The sequence below is a fragment of the Platichthys flesus genome, chromosome 11 (genome assembly GCF_949316205.1).
Source record: "Platichthys flesus chromosome 11, fPlaFle2.1, whole genome shotgun sequence".
Classification (NCBI taxonomy): Eukaryota; Metazoa; Chordata; class Actinopteri; order Pleuronectiformes; family Pleuronectidae; genus Platichthys; species Platichthys flesus.
The window spans coordinates 530,859-551,090 of NC_084955.1; the positions used below are offsets into that span (position 1 = coordinate 530,859).

Sequence of the window (20,232 nt, forward strand, 5' to 3'; positions counted from 1 at the left end):
AACTGGCATTGATGTGCATCAACTTTCTGTGAAACATGAGCTCAATCGGCCTGAAGTTAGCACTGTAATTAGGCCTCTAAAAGACACATTTTGACAGGCCCCCTCACACCACAGGCCCCCTCACACCATGAACACATGAAAAAAATTAATGTGTGCCCACCCAGGCAGCAACTACTTCTTAATTGATACATTTCCCACAAATATGGGGAAGACTCAAATAGGCCTGCATAGATCTGTGTTTAATTTATTTCAAAGTAGGCCTATGCCAGTGTATTTTCTTCTGCTCTTCATAAGAGTTTGGTGTGTTCCTTTTTTGTAACAGGTAAAAATTGCAATAAAATGAAAAACAGTTTTCTTGTCATTCTATAATTTCATAAATTCAACAAACTATAGTTTTTATATATATAATACACTTATTTTCCCCTATTGTCTCAATTGCTGTTGTAGGACATAAAGACTGTTCAAATAAGACTGTTTCATAATATCTTTCTTCCCTTTACATTTTGTTTCTCCTCAGAGGTGTGAATGTGGTGCCATTCTTGGAGATAATGGGTCTACCGGAGACATTAGTGGGCCTTTTGAAAAACTCTTCGAGTGGCTATGCTCTGACTGCATATGCCATGTACAAGGTAATTTGATGTTTTTTTTATAGTTTTTGAACATTTTGGCTCATTCCTTCATTTGATCAGTTTTAATTTGTTTTAAAACAAGCTTTTTGTCAGGGTTTTCTTAAATGTTCTCAATGCTGATTTACATGTGTCTCTCATAAGGGCTGCACGATATATTAAAAAAACTCGATATCAAAATGCGCAATATAAACATATGTGATATACTTATCACAAAAAACTGCGATAAATGGTGTTCCATGTGCAATGCATTCATGATCTACATGTCTATATTATACACTGCTCGGAAAAATTGAGGGAACACTTAATAATAACACCAAGTCAGTTCAACTTCAGGGATATCAGTCCGTCCATTTAGGAAGCACAGGTGATTGTAAATCAATTAACCTGCAATTAAAGTGACAACAAGTACAGTGGAGAGGCTAAAGCAATACAACCCCCAAAAAGTGAGTGGTTTCGCATGTGGTGGTCACAAATATTTGTTCTCTCCTTATCCTTCCTTACTGATTCTTCTCTATTTTTGTGTCCTGCTAGTTTTGTCGTTATTACCACGTAGCATGAGGCGGTAACTGCAGCCAAAGTAGGTTGCACAGTTAGTAGGGCTGCTCGATTAATCACAATTTTATCGTGATTTCAATTATGGGTCAAACGATCTCCAAACTACTATAATCGAGTTGAAACTATTATTTGGCATTTTTTTTTGAAAGAGATGCGCATGGGTAATTCAGTCCTTCCCCCAAAGCATTCAGCGGCCCAGCTGACTAGCACTCACTCTCAAGCAGCTGTAAAGTGAAGGAGGGGAGTTGTGTGTGTGGGGACCAGCGGTGAAAAAAACAGCGCAAGTGGAAAAGCAGGGAGGGCAGCCTCGTTTGATCGACAAAAAGGGAAAAAAAGCTTGAGCAGCGCACCTCTATTCTCGAGCGTGCTCCCGCCTGGCTGTTCAGACCGGTCAGACCGGACACTCATTTGCATGTTTACCATTGTAAATGAGGGTCTTATTCCTGTGTGTTTTCCGAGGCTTAAATAAATAATCAATCAATCAATCAATCAATTTCTCCGTGCCAGTCAGCCAGTCAGAGAGTGTTAGGGTTGCCATCATTAAGTGTTTGAATAACCGGGCACCGATATCCTGGTTTCACGGAGGAGGAAGACACGCAGCCGTCATCAGTGTTTGCCTGAACCGGAAGTGATTCACTTTATTGCGCACGCTCCAGTCATTTAAAGAACAAAGCATAGACTTCAGAATAAGAGCATATATTAATAATCATTTGAATAATCTGATTATGATTTATGACATAATCGAGCAGCCCTAACAGGTAGTCCAGCTCCTTCAGGATGGCATATCCATACGTGCGGTCGCAAAAAAGTTTGCTGTGAGTACACCAGTATTGTTAGGTCCACCACTGTTGCCTGTCACCTTAAAAGATAAGAGGAGGTTCACAATCAGCACATTTGACTGGTTTTAAAGAGTCTGGAGACGCTGTGGACAATGTTATGCTGCCTCTAACATCATCCAGCATCACTAGTTTGGTTATGGTCTTGGGAGGCATATCCTTGGAGGGTCGCATCGGACGCCATGTCATCGCTAACAGTACCCTAATTGCTGTTATGAACCGAATGATATCCTCAGAGCAATTGTCAGACCTTATGCCGATTTCAGTTGGCCCTGGGTTCCTCCTGGTGCAGGACAATGCCCAGCCTCATGGCCAGACTGTGTAGGCAGTTCCTGGATGATGAAGGCTTTGATGCCATTGACTGGCCCTCACGTTACCCGGACCTAAATCCAATTGGGCACCTAATGGGGGCGTGATGTATCAGTGTGTAAGGCGCCGCCAATTACCACCACAGACTATCCAGGAGCTCATTGATGCCCTGATCCAGGTTCTGGAGGAGATCCCCCAAGTTACCATCCACCGACTCATCAGGAGCATGCAAAGAAGTTGTCAGGAGTGCTTGCAGGCACGTGGAGGCCATACACACTACTGAGCCTCTGATTTTAACTTTCTTCTTAGATTTTCGTTGTAGGTTTATATCAAGCCCTCAATGTGTTAATGATTTTGGTTTCCATTGACTGTTTAACTTGAATAATTCGTTCATCAAGATCTGATGTGTGAATTAAGTGTTCCCTTAATTAGCTGTGTCTTTAATTTGGCTAAATTAAAGATATTCAGATCATTGATGGATTTTTCTGTTTGTCCCTGGTCAAATTCATCACTATGAGTGGTTGATTATATAGAATTATGTAGCTTCTTTATGATAGTACCAGAACCTGAAGAAAAACTAACACACACAGACTCTGCTGTTCTATATGTCCCTTGCAATCTCTCTCTCACAGACTCAGCATAATGATCAATACTCTTATTCATTTGTTAAATCTTCCTTCACAGCAGCGCAAGCATTCATCAGCTGAATCTGTCTCTACCTCACTCACTCTCTCTCTTTCACTCCCTCACTCACAAACACGCGCACATACACACGCGCACGCTAACAGTGTGATCGGAACCATGTGTATACTCTGGAATGCATGGAGAGCCAGTGGAGATGGCAGGGCATGCTCAGTTCGGCTTTATGAGGTTGGCACAGCACGAATGATTGAGACACAGAGAGAGGCAGTGAATTACTGACGAAACCGCTTAAAACTGTAAAACGTATATTTTCAAGGTCCAAACATTTATTTAAAGAACCCAAATTAACAATTCAAGTGGAGCTGGCATTGTTCCCTGGGTCCTCTTGTGTTGCAAAAGATAAACTTGCAACAAATTCGCATTGATTGAATCACTCTCAAATTGGTCTCAACACCATGGGCATACTGGAACCATACGCCTGAAGAGTTGTTTGAAACTGGCAAGACACATTCAGAGATTTCCACCTCGCTGCAGCTGATGGGTATCCACGATGCTCTGAAATGCAGCAGCGCTGGGTGGGTGGTGGAAGGAAAAGCAGGTCGGATGTGTAATTTGCACGCTAGATGAGTTATCCACGCTGATCCTCTTGCCATGCACCTTGTAATGCCTAATGGGCTAAAGTGGCCGTCACTCCCAGGAAATATGGCTACATTGCTGTCATTAGTGATTTAGAGACTGAGACCCTGTACCTTTTCAAATGTAAACAGTGAGGCAAAGCTTTCACCACAACATAACTTACAGATCAAACAAATACTACATCAAAATCAAGCTTGGCCTGTGACCCCTTTTTTAATTCTAAGTCTAATATCGTGCAGGCCTTTCTTCCATCGTTAGCATAGATTTAATAAAGCAGATGCATTATAGTGATTTTATGAGGGATGGATTCAGGAATTCCTTGTGTTCCTTGTCTTTGTTTTCTTACAGATTTCCACTCCTGCTAGATATACAGTAACCCTGGGTGGAACATCACTATCAATTCAGTATCTCCGCAAACACGGCTACTTGTCCACGCCACCACCTGTAAAAGAATACATCCAGGACAAAATGGAGGAGACAAAAGAGAAATTTACAGAAAAGATGGAGGAGACAAAGGAAAGACTGTCAGAGAAAATGGAGGTTACAAAGGAGCGCATCTCTGAGAAAATGGAAGAGACTAAGGACAAGCTTTCTGAGAAGCTGCAGGAAACCAAAGACAGAGTATCTGATGGAAAATCATTTTTTAGAAAGAAAAATGATTAGCGAAACCCTTTGACATTGGGAGCAAGACAGCACTTCTGAGACTGGGATGAACAGAGAGAGACATTGCACTGTCTTAGGTCAGAAATCAACTCACACAGTTAGCTTTCACCTGTTGCTGTTTTAATTGTCAGATTCCGTTTCTTATTGACTAAACCCTGCGACTGTTAGCGTTGACAAAACAGCAGCTTTATCTCTGATTTTTCACATGCTCAAGTTATCTGGACTTCAACGTCATATTTCTATTCACAAAACTTTTTAATACGTATACATTTACAAGAGGGGAAAATGTCCATGTACCATTTATCTTTGTATAAACAGTAATAATAGAAACATAAAGATTGTAAAGCTTTTTTCAGACATGCACTGATGTCAAGATATCCTCAGCAGTTTTATAGGACAAGTATGTGAGAACGCAAATGTGAGTGAGAGTCTCTGTACTTCCTGCCTGGCCCCATAGATTAACTTCCACAGAAAGTCTGTTCAATCCAACGTGGGCACACAGCAGGAGATCTCTGTGAGTGGGATGGGTAATGAGGCTTTTACATGAGACAGACGTAAAAAGATAACAAATATCTAATGGTGGTATGCTAATAGTGGTAAATCACAAATGCTGTTAACAAAATCACAAATTCGCCGCAGCGGAATTAATTAATTGCTTCCTTGCTTTGCCTGCTACACCACCCCTCGCCTGAATCCCGTTTGTGATGGGTGTGAGTAGAGATCTCCAGCATTGTTGCGGATGTCCTCCAAAGGACATGTCTGAAATGGCTTATGAGAGAGAGAGCAGTCGTAATGCATCTGGGTGTTGAGAAAATATAGGTTGAAGTTTGTTGTTATTTAGGTGTACTAGTCCATCAAAGCCTTTCAGCAGAATTTTTTAAAACCTTATGTTTTTTCTCATGAAATGAGAATTTTTCTGATGTATTTTTATCTCATAGCCAAAACGATTATTGTCCTGTCTGTACCACTTTATGCTGTGGATGAAAGTCCATTCATTTTTTTGGAGACTGCTTTTGGGGCAGAAATTGTCACAGTGCATGTTAGTTTACATGTGATGAGTTATTGCTCAGGTAAATTGAGTCATTTAAACATGGTGGGTCCAGTCTTGTACATGCAGTCATATGTATGAACAAAGGAAGTACTGTGCAATACAGGGATATAAGAAAGTGGTTACAGTGTCCTCCCTGCCAGCTGAGATCGCTGGCAGGCAGAACACTGTAACCACTCTCCTTGCTTTTCTAGTAATTAGAAAATGTCTGAATTTCAAACAGATAGTGGTTCAAACTACAGCTGAATAAAGTAAATTGCAAATCAATCAACAGTTTGTTGGCTTCATTTATAAGAATTAAGACTATGTGCATTCAGATGGAGCCTATTGTAGGATCCTGGTATTTGGGGAACCGAAGTCGGGCCTAAATGTGTAGTCAAAAGCCTAAAGCTGCATGTCCTTATTTCTGGACAAAAAAAAACCCCAGGGCATATAGAACTCTGTCTCCAAGGGTGCCTCAACGTCGCACAGAGGTCTGAAAACCTACCAGGTGCACAAGTTTCATCTCCTACTGGTCACTGGGTGAATATAAGGCCTGTTCCCCCTTTCTTCAATCTTTTTCCATCCACCCCTTCTAAGCCACCCTCGGAAGGAGAAGGCTGTCCAGCCACTTTCCAATTTCTCTCTCTGAAAGGAGCTCAAAGGTCCAGCTTCCAGCTCACCTCAACAAGGAAACCTCCGCCAATCCAAGCTCTACCAACCTTGACGCAGCGACGTGATGTCCTGCGGGAGAACTTAACAGCAACTGAGCAACATAACCACAAAGGCAGGAACCACAAAACCATGCTTCACAGTCTTTCTTGCATTTCACTCTACACTCTTTCTCTTACTTGGCACCAACACATATCGCAGCAGCTATCTCTCTGACCTCTGCTACATGTCATAAACATTCCAAAGGGGGGGAAGCACGCTGACTCAAACACACGCATTCTCGCATACATATCTTTATTTAGTAAGTTCACCGTTAGTAATTTGTGTTTTTATACTTTATTATGTTCATTATAAATGTTTTTTTATTAATGTTGCATAAGTGAATTTTGCAAACCACTGTCAAGAACTCTATCCATCAACTTAGCTAACTATCTATATGCACATTTCGGTCTAAGTTATTAATTTAATTTAATCAGAGGTCCAAATTTGGAGTTAGTACTTTTATGAGACGTAAACAATAAATTGGCTGTTTTCCCTTCCTTTAAAGGGTGGTGCCCTGAGGCAACTTTAATCAATTAAAGTTATTTAATATTAATATTTTTAATATTCAATATATTATTTTGTTAACCAGATTTATTGAATGCCGAGAGGAACACCATTTTATGGTATCATGTTAGCAATAATGTATCATAATATATTATTGCACAACACTATGTTGCTTCTCAGGTTCTCACGGTTGTTAATTTCAGCAATTAAAATAACATTTTAGGTACTGTCGATTTGTATTGAACAATAATTCAGGTCAAAGGTTCTGTTAGAGTAGGCTTAAAACCTTCCTTTTGATAAAGCCTATAGTTAGAGCTGGTCCAGCCTTTTCTTAAACCTGCTCTTAGTTATGATGCTATAGGTTTAGAAGGTTGGGGGGACACATGACACACGGAGCTTCTCTTTCCAGCTTCTCCTTCCTCTTCTCAATCGTTAACACATCAAAGAAACAAATATCTCATGACTTGACTTCTTCACCGGAGTCCCTTTGCCTTATCGTCTGCAGATCCAGGTCCACAGCTGTGGCCACATCATGGATAACAATCTGTGGATCGCGTATCAGAGATCGTAATGGTGGATCCAGTATAGCGGATTCTGTATCGTGCTGGCTGATCATGATAATAATGGGTGATCCTTTATCATGTTGGCATCTGATAATGGTGGTGGACCACGATCGTGATGGTGGATCATGATCGTGGTGGTTGCTGACCGTGGACTATGATTACAACAAGATACACGTAATTGTAAATATAAAAATTAAAATAGAAATAATAATGCAGCATGGTTACATGAATTTAAAATGGGTCTTCGTTTGTGTGATAAAATTTACATAAAATGGGGGGCAGCAATGGAAAGATATTATTTATTTGAATCCATCACAAGATTCTTCCTTTAACATATCCTCACAGAAAGTGAATTCACTTGAACTGGAGATAATACTAGATAATCTTTAGAAAGACTTGTAGCATAAGGAATCTTATCAATTCATGTATTAAAATACATTTTAATTTACCAAAGAAAGGGAAATTAAGTGTGTTACTGTTAAATTACTTTTTTAAAGGAGAGAGTAATTACAGCTTATTCTGAAAACATTTTTGGGTGACACAGCTATACAGTCGTTGCCTGCGACTAATCTAAACTGTTTTACTTATTGTGCTTTTGACACCATTTTGTCCACAGTCTTGCCCCCATCACTTATTCATTGACTAGACAAAGGATAATCAGTATAAGTAGTTAAAAGAAAATTTAAAAAATACAAAATGGAATAACTCTTACATGCTGAGTTGACTTTTGTGCCTCCTCTGCTGCCACCTAGGGAGTTCGGGGAATGAAGAAAATGTTTGAGACCCAACTTATAAAAGAATGTTACTAAAATCTTTTCAAGGTTACACTTATCAATACTTAAAGCTATCTACCAGGCACATAACAAGGGCAATACATTATGTTTACCATATTTTAATAACATATTACTACAAATTGTATATGTTGCTGAAAATTGAAAATGTTGCCATTGTACAGGGTTTATTTACAGGGTCTTACCTGGATACTTTGGTGGAAAGCTCTGTTTGGAGTGTGAGTGTGGGGGAGATGAGGGTTGGTAACTTGGTCCAGGAGGTGAATGGGATCTGGATGGTGCTGTGGTAGGAATTAGAGGTGCAGGTTCTAATGTAAAGCTAGGCAAAAGAAAAAAAAAAATACAAGGTAAAGACAATTTCACATGATATTTAAGGTTGAAAAAATAAATGTTAAGCTAGGAAGAAAAGTCTATGAGAAAAAGGACAGTGTTACACATGTGCCCAAGTGTCTTGGACCGTGTGTACGTTTACTAAAAAACTAGTCATCTTTATCATGATGATCCTTATGATGAACTCAAAATTGTATGAACTGTAATGGAAAATCCCACTGATCAATGTCTTACTATGTTTGACTACTTTCTGTGCACTTAGCTGATGCAACCTCAAATGTCATGCCCTTACTTGGTGATTTCACCTCCTGTTGACCTTTATCTGTGCAACTGTGTGCTGGGTTTGATTCCTCTTTCTGTAGAAGTGATGCCAGACAGCAGACATTTTCTGACTGCTCTCTGTCTTGTTTCCTGTTTATCACATTGTATAAAAACCTTCCTTTTTGACTACTCGTGGTTGCACTCTGAGCCAAGTTGCTGGCTGTGTAACCCTCTGCAGAGCTAATAATTAAAACTATTAAAACAACCCCGGTCTGAAGAACTCATTATTTCACATCTCAAATTTCCACTACAGAACCCTCTTTAAACCATATTGAAAGTACACATTCAAAATGAAAATGTGGAGTAAACATACCTTACGTGTTTACTAACTTTTCAGTAATGAGTGACCTCTCGGTAAATGACACATTCTCACTCGGTAGCATTGTCCCAACACAACATCTACAGGGCCATTCTGCAACTTTTTGATGAAAAAACATCTGTACATCGTTGCGAATTTCAAATAGACGGAAATCATTGCTAATTTGCAGAATCAAAATATACACTTAGTTTCCTCTCAGTGTCTCCTCTTTAGCTAAGTTCTGTTGTGCTCCTTACTTATCCTGGGATGTTCATACCATCCAATGCAGTGTTTGGTTCAGCCATTCAGCGTCCTGACTGTGTAGTCAGAAAAAAAAAGTAAACTCAGGGAAGTGAATAATTCCTAGCAGATGGTTGGCAGTACAATGACCAGACATTCCTGGTTTGTCCGGGGCTCTTCTGGTTTCTTGATCTAGATTTCTATAAAACACTCAAATGTTTTGACTTTCACTGCCTAATTTCCCCCATTTCAATCAGAATCAAAGTAACAATTACATCTAGCATTACAAATGTTTTCAGTGCTTACATGGAGGGTTAGCAGGTTCTGGTGTTCCTTTAGTTACCTTACCCAATAAAAAAACATACACAAAACACCATGTGTTTGTATTCAACACTGGTTGGCTGGCAGGCTGTCAATCACTCATTTTAATGCCTGTTGCTAGCCAATTCAATTCAAGCTTGTATTACATCTACAACCAAACTTAAGTGCCACTCCTCTAAGTACTACAAAGAGACAATAACAGTTAAAAGAAAACAAAGATCACAGATCGACCAACAACTCATGTAAATGAATAGATATTTCACAGACGATTACAAGATAAAAATAGTACAGACAATCTTGTCTTTCCCTATATTTCTTAGAGTTTTACAGATGGATGCTGAGTAAATCCCGCATGAATTCATATACATAAATGAGGCAGGGTTCAACCTGACAAAAGCAAGAAGGAATGGCAGAAATATCATTGGCCATGGGGCTATAATCAATGTCCCAGGGCAACGTGGAGGTAACATCACCCTTTGTGCTGCCACTACACAGAATAGGGTCCTTCTCTGTCATGCCAATATGGGCCCTTACAACACACCTCACATTGTTGTGCCGATTGCAGAACATCGTCACAGCAGTAAACCCTATGCACCAGATGCAATACATTGTCATCTGGGACAATGGGTCATTCCACGGCTCTGCTCTGGTCCAGAACTGGTTTCAACACCATCTACACTTTACAGTACGATACCTTCCACCATACTCTCCGTCTCTAAACCCATTCAAAGAGTTTTTCTCGGCATGGCGGTTGAGGGTTTACGATCTCCGGCCCCAGGTTCAGGTACCCCTCATTGAAACCTGTACTGGATAAAGAATTTTCTGCTTGTCTGATATTTGCTGAGCTTACAGTGTTATGCACACTCCTGTAGTAGCATGAAAACTGGGACATGTTTTGTTGTGATTCTCCATGTTGACAGATTTGGGGATATGGAGAGAAATAAATTATATTTTCATGAGTCTACAGCATTGGTCTTTTGTAGTGTTATGGTTAATTTATTGTCTATTTGCACTTTCTCTTTGTACTTCACTTACAGTACTCTAATCACTGAGAACTGGAATTGCTAAAAGTGTTTAAGGTTAGCAACAGCAGTGTTAAATACTGGTCAAAACAGAATGAATTCATATGAAGCGTGTATGTTTCATATGGTAGAAAATATGTATTTGCTAAATTATTGTATAGTTTTTACAAGAGTGTTTCATTTTGCAAAGGATCTGAGGCTGCTGATTGGGTGTGAGGTTGTGCTGATTGTGTGTAGTGTTTTGAAACACCGGGCCCTGTTTTGAAAATCGTGCTTAAGCAATCGAACAAAACTGTAACTGGAAGAAAACTCTATCAGAAGCAGACTCACTGAGGGCAGACATCTCCCTCTACTGGTTGGAGCAAGAAGAGGAAAATGTGGATGAGAGGAGAGATGGTTGGAAAAGAGTGTAGAAAAGAGCAATTTCGCACATTTTTCATAATTCATGTTTGAACTATTTGTGAACTCTATTATGCGCTGTTAGTTTAGTCATAGTCATCTCTCTAATTTGAGAATTACTATTGTTTTTATGATTATACTATGGCTTGGCTGAATCCTATTGTGAAGCCTTCTTTGTAGGAAAAACGATTAACAGTACTACTGTGTGAAAAGGTATCAACCCCAAATTTCTAAATGCCTCCTGATTCTGACCAGTCTAGATCCGGGTCCTGCCTCAAGCTGAGGAGTTTTTGATAACATCTTCAGTTTAAATAGTGGCCTTTACAGAAGACAGTAGATCCCTGACTATCTCTCTGTGATTTTAAGCCCCTCCAATGACTTTCTAACTCTGAGAGAGTGGAAATCTAATCTAATCTAATTCCACTTTATATATTTATGTATGACTCCAGTGATCACATTATAAAAAACTGTATCCTTATAGGGCTAAGGGAAAACAAATATACAGGGAGACCAGCAAAGTAATCACTTTTTAAGTTTTATTCATTACGCTGCAGTTTAACTACAGCATAAGTACAAGCATTAAACTGTTGACTAAAACAGCACTTAGAGCAACATTTTTTTTTCTTTTACTGTAAAAGCATTGCAATAACAAACCTTTGACCAAAACCCTATTACATCACAATTGCTTAAATAAAAAGAGGCAAAAGCACAACTTTATTTATGGGGCTAAGCACAGAGGGAGATGGGGAGAATGAGAATAATAAATCTTTGCAAATAAAGCAAACTGATGTTACAAAACCAATGATGGAAGCAGTCCTATGGTAACTGTTAAGACAGTGATACCAAAAGGTTGAGATGCTATCTTTGCTGTTATAATTGTTATTGTTTCCTAAAACAGTGAAAACAGCTCATAGTCAGCATTTCAGTAAAGACTTCTCAGCAGCAGAAAGTGGGAGCACACTTCAGTGGCAGAATTTAAATAATTATCAGTCAGAGCTATTTCTTCAGGCTATTGGAGGAAGAAGACCCAAGCTCTTACCAAAGTAACTGCCCCTTATTTGTTGCTTTGAAGAGGAAATGGTGTGTTTCCATGTATGTTTTGTTGTGATTCTCCATGTCGACATGTTGACTGATTTGGGGATATGGAGAGAAATAAATTATATTTTCATGGGACTGCAGCATTGGTCTTGTGTAGTGTTTGGTGAATTTATTGTATATTTGCACTTTCTCTGTGTACTTCACTTATAGAACTCTAATCACTGAGAACTGGAATTGCTAAAAGTGTTTAAAGTTAGCAGCAGCAGTGTGTAACTGGCTCAAACTGAATTAAGTCATTTGAAGCTTGTGTTTTTCATATGGCAAAAAAATATGGTTTTGACAAGAGTGTCTCGTTTTGCAAAGGATCTGAGGTGTTCTGCTGATTGGGTGTGTGGTTGTGCTGATTGTGTTTAGTGTTTGAAACACAGGCCCTGTTTTGAAAATCGTGCTTAAGCAATCGAAAAAAACTGTAACAGGCTATTTGACTGAGACAGGTCCGCATCGTCTACGTTAAGATGCCAAACGTGTCTCCTCTTAAAATGCTTGTGTCCTGCTTCCATGGAAAGCAAGGCTCGCCTTACAAATATAGCAGGTAGTTTTTTTTCGGGCTATGTTAAGGGTGAAAAACTCCCATACTTTTGACTTTCTGGTACCCGATGGTGTTGCAACGGACACCGCCATCGGTCTATGTCTTGTCGCTATTGCACATGCGCGACTTTCAGAGATGGGAAGGGAGCTAGAGGGCTTACTCCTCAGCTACTTCCATCAGCACCTCCGGTAAAACAACGTTTAGTACAGCTGCACGGCACGAAAAACGCGTGCAGTAACCAATGAATCATCGACTTTTAAATACGTTGGCGACTATTTTTGTCGTTGATCGCACCCATAAAGTGTAGTGAGACAGGTAATGTAGTAGTTCTCAAGTCTTACACATAGCTTTAAAAACGATTTTACACAACACTAATTAACACCAGGTTACACGCTAACTTCAGCTCCAATTCATTACTCTTCTTAAATATAATGCAGACATTTATACAACTGGCTTTTAACATTACTTTACATTGTACATATATATATATGATAAATGGTAAGTATTTATAAAGATGATATAAAGGATTTGTTTCACAGTACAGTTTATTGCCATTCACACGCATTCATACAGAACATCTATGGGCAGCACTTTTAGCATCTAGGGTTCAGTGTCTTGCCCAAGGACAGGAGGCATGCAAAAGTGGAAGACTGGGAATCAAACCGCTGACCTTCTAGGTGCCACTGGTGCCCCATAAAAGTTGAATCAAAACTTTCATATTTAGATTATAACGTGTGTGTGTGTGTGTGTGTGTATGTGAGAGTGTGTGAGTGTGTGGTTGTGTGTGGCTTTAATCCAGAGATTGCACTGCAGCAATAATTTACTGCCACATGTGAATTGCAAATAAACTCTTCCAGTTGGTGATTGGAAACTCTTGGGGCCTGATCTATTAAAGGTTTGCATGTGTAAAAAACGTGCGCAAACTTGATTTCAGCCGCAAAAAAACATGGAAAAATATCTACTAATGCGCACTGAGGATTGCTTGCAGAATAACACGCACTGTCCATTTAGTACGTTTGCCTTAATGAATATGAATGATAGGGCATTTCTACCCGAGTGCGCAAAATATTGGGAGGAGTAGCTGCAAATACTTTCATTTAGCACACGCACTGTGATTTACAAAGCCTGAAAATAATTTTTGTGATTATGACTGCATCCATATATAATACGTTTGAAATGTAGGTGCTAATCGGCACAGCGATGCGCACCAATAGCTGCAGTTATTGTGGTGAGGAAGAGACGTCATGGAAGAACACCGAGAGAAGTTTTTTTTTTTCAGAATGTGAACTGCACCTGCTGCTCAATTTTGGTCAGAGGCATCTCTTATAACCGATACAAAGACCAGGAGTGAGACAGACACTATTCGGCTCTGCTGACGGACCTACTGCGTGGTTACAAATATCTTTGTTCTACACTCCGCGCTAACCCTTCAGGGCGCTTGGATAGAACACGTTGGAGAGACCCCCATATTTTAGAGTTACCTTTTAAACCCAGTTATATTGTGTTTAGATAGTTTTGTATGTGTTATTTTGTTGTTTGTTTGTTTGTTTGTTTAACTTGTTTTAAACCATTGACTTGTTGTAACTTTCTTTTTATTGTGGACAGGTGCTGTGGCCGAGGGCGGCTAACCAATTCCTGGTGGTGGGAGGAAGGCCGATACATAGTCGAGTTTTACGCACGCACGCATGCATGCACGCAAGACACGCAACACGCCCCTCGCGTGCCCTCTTGCGGCTTGCGTGCTTCCGCCAAATTTTTCTAACAATATACGACCCAGCGACGCGAGCCTCACGCAGCCCGCAAGGCTTGTGATTGGTCTTCTTACTACATTCGTCCGGAGTCTAGTTTTCCGGTTTCATGCCCCATAACATGCGGAAATCACGGAAGATTTAGAAGAACGAATATAGACCAAATAGATGAGCACTTGGCAGAAGAGATCGAAAGTATGACCACTTGTATAACCCGTCACGGACTGGCCAATTTGTCCGCTAGAAATAGGCTATGAGGAGCCGGAGTGGCGACGTAAATAAACAGTCGACGAAGAGGAAGACGTCTCTTCTCCATGCTGTGGAAAGAGGTAGGAAAGAGGCGTAAGCAAGAACCACGAAAATGTAATTTTTCAGTCACAAAAGTTAACAAGTCATGGATCAATCCATACCAGCCATGCGATTCCCCATCTGTTGTAGCTCAAGATTTTGCAGTGGGGGGGATTCAGAACCGGAAGAGATGGCCAACTAAGAGCTGCAACCCGGGCTAAGTGACGATGAGGCCGTGGACGTTGAAGCGAAACCCCCACTGAAAGGTCAGTTTGGAACGGCCCAAATACAGGATCCTACCCTAAATAATGCTCTAAAAAATGGCTTAACTCTTTAATTTCCTCACTTCGCAGTCAAGAATGGTCTCTAGTATCAGGTCATTAAAAGGCAAGATAAAGTAGTGGAGTAACTTCTTGTACCAAAACCTTACCGTCCCACAGTTATGCAGTTAGCTCATACGCACATACTAGGGGCTCAATTGGGGGAGGAGAAAACAAAAGAGAGAATATTGCAGAGGGTCTTTTTGCCAGGTTTTCACAGGGAGGTAGAAAATGTCTGTCCCTGCTGCCCAGAGTTCCAGGTCACCGCTCCAAAACCAAGGCACAAGAGTACTCTCATTCCCTTACCCATTATAGAGACTCCTTTTGAAAAGGTGGGGCTGCATATTGTGGGTCCACTACCCAAGACCATTAGTACATCCTTGTCCTGATGGACTACGCTAATGCTAGACAGATAGCAAATGAGCTATTCCTCTTCAGCAGTAGGGTAGGGATACCAAAATAAATACTGACTGACCAAGGGAATCCCTTTATGTCCAAGGTCATGAGACAGTGATGTGCCCAGCTGCGAGTGAAACAGGTCCGAACCTCTGTATGCCATCCACAGACTGATGGATTAGTGGGGAAGTTCAACAAAACTCTTAAAGCCATGCTAAGGAATGCAGTCGGCCAAGATGGAAGAAACTGGGACCAGCCTGTTTGCAGTTAGGGAAGTCCCACAATCCTCCACTGGGTTTTCTCCCTTTGACCTTCTCTATTGAGACATCGCCAAAGAGACCTGGCAGGAACAACCATGTCCCCATAGGAGCATGATTGAACATTTGATGGCAATGCGCAACCAAATGGCTGCCATATTTCCCATTGTGAAGGAGCACATGGAGAATACACAGAGAGATCAAAGGGCTGTGTATGACAGAACAGCCCAATCCAGGGAGTTCCAACCAGGGTACAGGGTTTTAGTTCTGACATTGGACATTGTTTACTGCCTGTCCCCAAAGAGAGCCAAAAGAATTAGCCCGGGAAGCAGTGAGTTTTGGCCCCTAGCTTTCCCCTCACTAGCTACAGCAAGCAAAGGAGCTGGTAGACCGCAACCAAGATGTTTTCTCCTCCCTCCCGGGCTGCACACACCTGGTGGAGCATGAAGTACGCACCCTGGTACCAGAGGCCCGCAGAAAAGTGATGGCGGTGAGCAAGATGTTGGAGATGAATGTGATTGAAGAGTCAAAGAGTGCCTGGCCAAGCTGAATTTTATGCAAACACACACAAAAAACACGACCTGTCACTGGTTAGTGAAAGCTCCCTCAGTGGCAAAATGCAAGGGGCTGGACGTGCACAAACAAATCAAATACTGATACTATCAATACTACCAAACCGGAAGGCAACATATGACACTGCCAGAGCCCTCCCGGAGTGGTGAAGGCTGTTTTTTCCTTTGACTCTGCTACCAACGGAACCTGCCAATAGCCTTTGGTAAGATCAAGAGTAGTTATGAACCGGTCATTAACCAGGCTTTCAATGAGCTCGTCAACAGGAGGCATTGGGATACCTAGTAACGCGTTACTCTAATCTGACCACTTTTTTCAGTAACGAGTAATCTAACGCATTACTATTTCCAAACCAGTAATCAGATTAAAGTTACTTGTCCAAGTCACAGTGCGTTACTATTTTGGTATTTGGGGTTAAAACGCTGGGCACGTGCCGCGGCTGGGGAAGCAGTCGCCAGTCGCCCTCCTCTCCACGCCACCGGAGGCTCAGTGTGCGGTGTGTTTTTTTTTGGGGGGGGGGAAGGTCCTCGTCTGCGGTGCCTCACGGCGTGGCTGGTGCGGGGGCTTTCCTTCTCTTGGGCCGCGGGGCGGTGTCCGTCGCCGTAGCGGACTGCTGGGACAGGTTGAAGGGGACTGGGTACGGTGGTCGGCGGCAGCGACTCTCAACGCGTGTCGGCCCCTTCTCACGGATTACCTCAGCTACAGCTCCAGTGGCTTCTAATAAAGTCAGTGTCATTGGTATGTTGAGGCAGCGGTGGTGTTGTCGGCAGCTGCTGAATGTAACTAATAAAGTTACTTTTAAAGTAAAGTAATCTGTAAAGTAGTTAAGTTACTTTTAAAATAAAGTAATCTGTAAAGTAACCAAGTTACTTTTTCAAAGTAAGTGTGGCAACACTGGTCAGCGCTCACCCTCACTGAGACGACACCCTGCAGAGTTTGTGCAATGCTTTTGTTTCCTCTATATTTCAGATATTCATTGCTTTATAAACAGTCTTTTTAAAGACTCACTTCTTCCTTAGTAATACCTTCCTAAACTTGCAGCAGGCCTATTTGTAGCCTGATCTAAGGAGTAATTTGCTCCACAATCTTTTTAGAAAGCTCATAGCCCCAAGAGCTAGCCTTCTAGCTCGTTAACTTCCAGACTTTAGAACAGAATTAAACCTGTGCCTACAGCCTGACAAACATAAAAATGACCCGCCCTATTCTGCCTCTGATTGGGGTACTATGATATCCTTATCCTAATTAACCAAACAGAGGTGTAGACAGGTGACGCTTTCACTGTCCATAGGATGAAATGGCTCCCAGCACACAACAGAATGATGTGCACCAAATGACCTTTGACCTACTCCGATAAGTATCTTTATGAAAGATATAGATATTCATCTGAGGGAATGATAAACCTTTGTCAGCTGCGGAAGCTGAACATAACCAACCTGATACCTAGGAGCTATGTGCTCACAGTACTACAGCCTGTCTGCATTGATCTACTGTACGATCCTTTACTTAAGGGAGTTACTGATATTGATGTACTGGATGTGTTGGTGGCGGCATAACCACGCATGGCTTTATACTTTTATCCTTCCCTTTCAGTAGGTTTATCCTATGAAATTATATATTAATTTGGAGTGGAGGAAAGATAGTTTTCAGATTTACCTTGTGACAGCCTCCATCCCTCCCTCCCCTCTCTCTCTGAGATTTCTGCAATCAGCCCTCACCAAAATGACACTACACGGTTCTCTCCCTTAACGGGAAGGATAAGGGAAGTTTAAAACAATGTCTGGTTGGTTAAGTCAACCCCCGCCACTAACAAACCCAGTACAACTTAATCTCTCTGTTTCCAGATGTTGACAGGAATCTGCAGGCAGCACAGAAAACTGTCAGGAATTGACGCAGGGTACCAGTTTCTGGCAGTTTTACAAGTTTGGGGATGTTTGGAGGTGACCCCCCTGCTCCTAAGCCTAGGGGAGGCTATCAAATGCAAATGACAGTGCTCTGAGCTTTACAAATGCAAATCAGGATAGTTTCCCTCAGTGCAGATAACTAAACTATCTGGCGTAAGTACATCAGGCTTAAAATAAATATAAAACCTGAAATTGTTTCCCTTAAGTAAGTAAATGTGCTATAATGAATTACATTGTATAACATGAGCAAGGTCAATGCTATGAATTTTTTTTTTAAACATTACCATTTATTTCAACATTTTATTATAATCCAAAACAATGAGGCTCAGTAAGTCTGTTTTCCTTGACAGGAGTGACAACCCAACTTTCCAATCTTAATTGACCATGAACACTATCCTAAATCTCAACCACTGTGCAGAGTGGCATGATTACAGTAAATTTTTCACTTGTGTTGGTTAAATGCACAGTGGATGTGTTAACCAAACATCTACCAGCAATCCACTCGACAGGAAGAAATGATGCTGGGTATGATATGACTGTGCCCTGTAAGTTCAAAACTTCTACTGGCTTTCCATAAAATTATCTGTCCTCCCAAAATACTGGCAAAAACAGCACCATATTCACATGTCAGTGGCAAACTAAGCTGTTGACTCTGCTGAAATTCCCTCATAATTTGAACTTCAATTGTCTTATTGTTGTTATTAATTTTTTTTTTTTAATTTTCTCAGTATTCCATTAAAACACTCAACAATAAGTGCATTCCACTATGAGGGTACAAACACAGAACAGCAAGATTCGTGTAAGTAAATTTAAAAGCTGTTACAACCGTTGCTTTGAGATGAAAAGGACATTTATGAAGTTTTACTCTCAAAAACCTCATGTAATTGAGAGAGGCATTGGAGAGGCGGTGGACTACTGGCAGAAACTTGGACTATGGGCAGAAAAGGTCTCTGGTTCGTCTCTGGTTCGTCTCTGGTTCGACTCCACAGAGAAAAAACCCTGTCTAGTGCCCCTGAGCAAGGCAACTTACTCCCCCAACATCTGCTCCCCGGGTGCCGTACATGGTAGCTCACTGCTCTGTGTGTCCTGCACCAAGTGGGTCAAAAGCAGAGGTTAAATTTCCCTACCTGCATGAGTGTGCCTGTGCATGTCTGTACATGTCTGTGCATGTGTTTGGGACTAATAAATGCATTTTATTGTAACTTGTTTGCGTCATCACCGGAGGCCTGTCCAATCACAGCCTTGTGATTAACTACTGGCTTGTGTTTTGCGTAGTCCGTATGAGTGACGCTGTTTTCAGTGTAAATAGTTGCAGTTTGAAAAATTGTATGTAAGTAGCTGTTTAGGAATTGCGTTTTTTTGCTGGGGATCTTCCAACGGTGATGCAGCGAGGCTATTTCAGTTTATTAATAACAAATTCATGTTACTCATGTTGTTTTCCAGCTGCTTGTACCATGACGTACTAAGACATACTATGAGCCAGTATGAAGGAACCTCCCGTACATCCAACCGGACCTTGCAGCAGCATTGAGGAGTTCAGGAGTCACCGGAGAAGAAAGAGTGTAAGGTTAGATTCAGTAGATCCTTTTTCAGTTATATGTATAGGTGTATGTTTTCATTGAACTGTGCTAATTGTACCGATTGTTATTACAGCTGATTGAAGCGGAACAGATGACATGGATCCATCCTTCCACAGCCAGGAGCTCTCCGACCTGTGTGCCACACTTCAAATAAGAGCAGAAGTTACACTGGATCTCACAGCTACACACCACAGACGTCTATGCACTGGAGAAGATTCCGACAGAGTCCTACAAAGAACATATGACCCAGAGGCTGCAAGGAGACATTTCAAGCTTCACCTGAGTTTTTCACTGGCTAGGCCAGTTTTGTTTGTACAATATTTGGGCTGTATGTAAATAAAGCTTTGACTCAACATATACCTTATTCATGTTTTTTCCCTGTACAATATGTTCAACATATAACATCAAGCATCACATGAATGGATGTATAATCTTCATTAATTGCAGTGCTTTGGTAAAGGCTAATATATATTAATATAAACATAATTAGTTACAACTATATATACAATCCACGTGTCAACTGCAATGACCCAGGGTGACCAATAGCAGCAGATCTACCAGCCAATCGAGTGATTTTTTCTTTTCAAGAGTCTGTGATTTCCTCCAATGGTGAATCGAGAGAAGCTCTCACCAGCGGCTTCACTCTGATTCATATAATAATTCGATCGCACCTTCGCTCTGCGGCCCCCTGGCGACTCTCCCCCTTCTATCTATGTTTCCGCCCTTTACCACCCATTATGGTCTT

At 41.1% G+C, this 20,232-nt stretch overlaps 1 protein-coding gene and 1 long non-coding RNA gene across 6 annotated transcripts in view; both read left to right on the plus strand.

Annotated features, from left to right (window-relative positions):
• Positions 1–5,585, plus strand: part of fam210ab (family with sequence similarity 210 member Ab) — a 31,579-nt gene extending 25,994 nt beyond the window's left edge. For all 3 annotated transcript variants that reach the window (XM_062398906.1, XM_062398903.1, XM_062398905.1), the window contains exons 3-4: positions 518–629; positions 3,956–5,585. In XM_062398906.1, the coding sequence (XP_062254890.1) occupies positions 518–629; positions 3,956–4,270 (427 nt within the window). In that variant the 3' untranslated portion in view covers positions 4,271–5,585. The remainder of the gene's footprint in view (positions 1–517; positions 630–3,955) is intronic.
• Positions 5,586–11,167: 5,582 nt separating this feature from the next.
• Positions 11,168–19,846, plus strand: LOC133965628 (uncharacterized). 3 transcript variants are annotated; one of them, XR_009923887.1, is made up of 4 exons: positions 11,168–14,504; positions 14,614–14,729; positions 19,351–19,474; positions 19,561–19,846. It is a non-coding gene; the product is annotated as an uncharacterized LOC133965628 (long non-coding RNA). The 3 variants fall into 3 exon arrangements; XR_009923885.1 differs by having other exon boundaries at positions 11,182–14,729; XR_009923886.1 differs by having other exon boundaries at positions 11,183–14,729; positions 19,351–19,469.
• Positions 19,847–20,232: the final 386 nt, after the last annotated feature.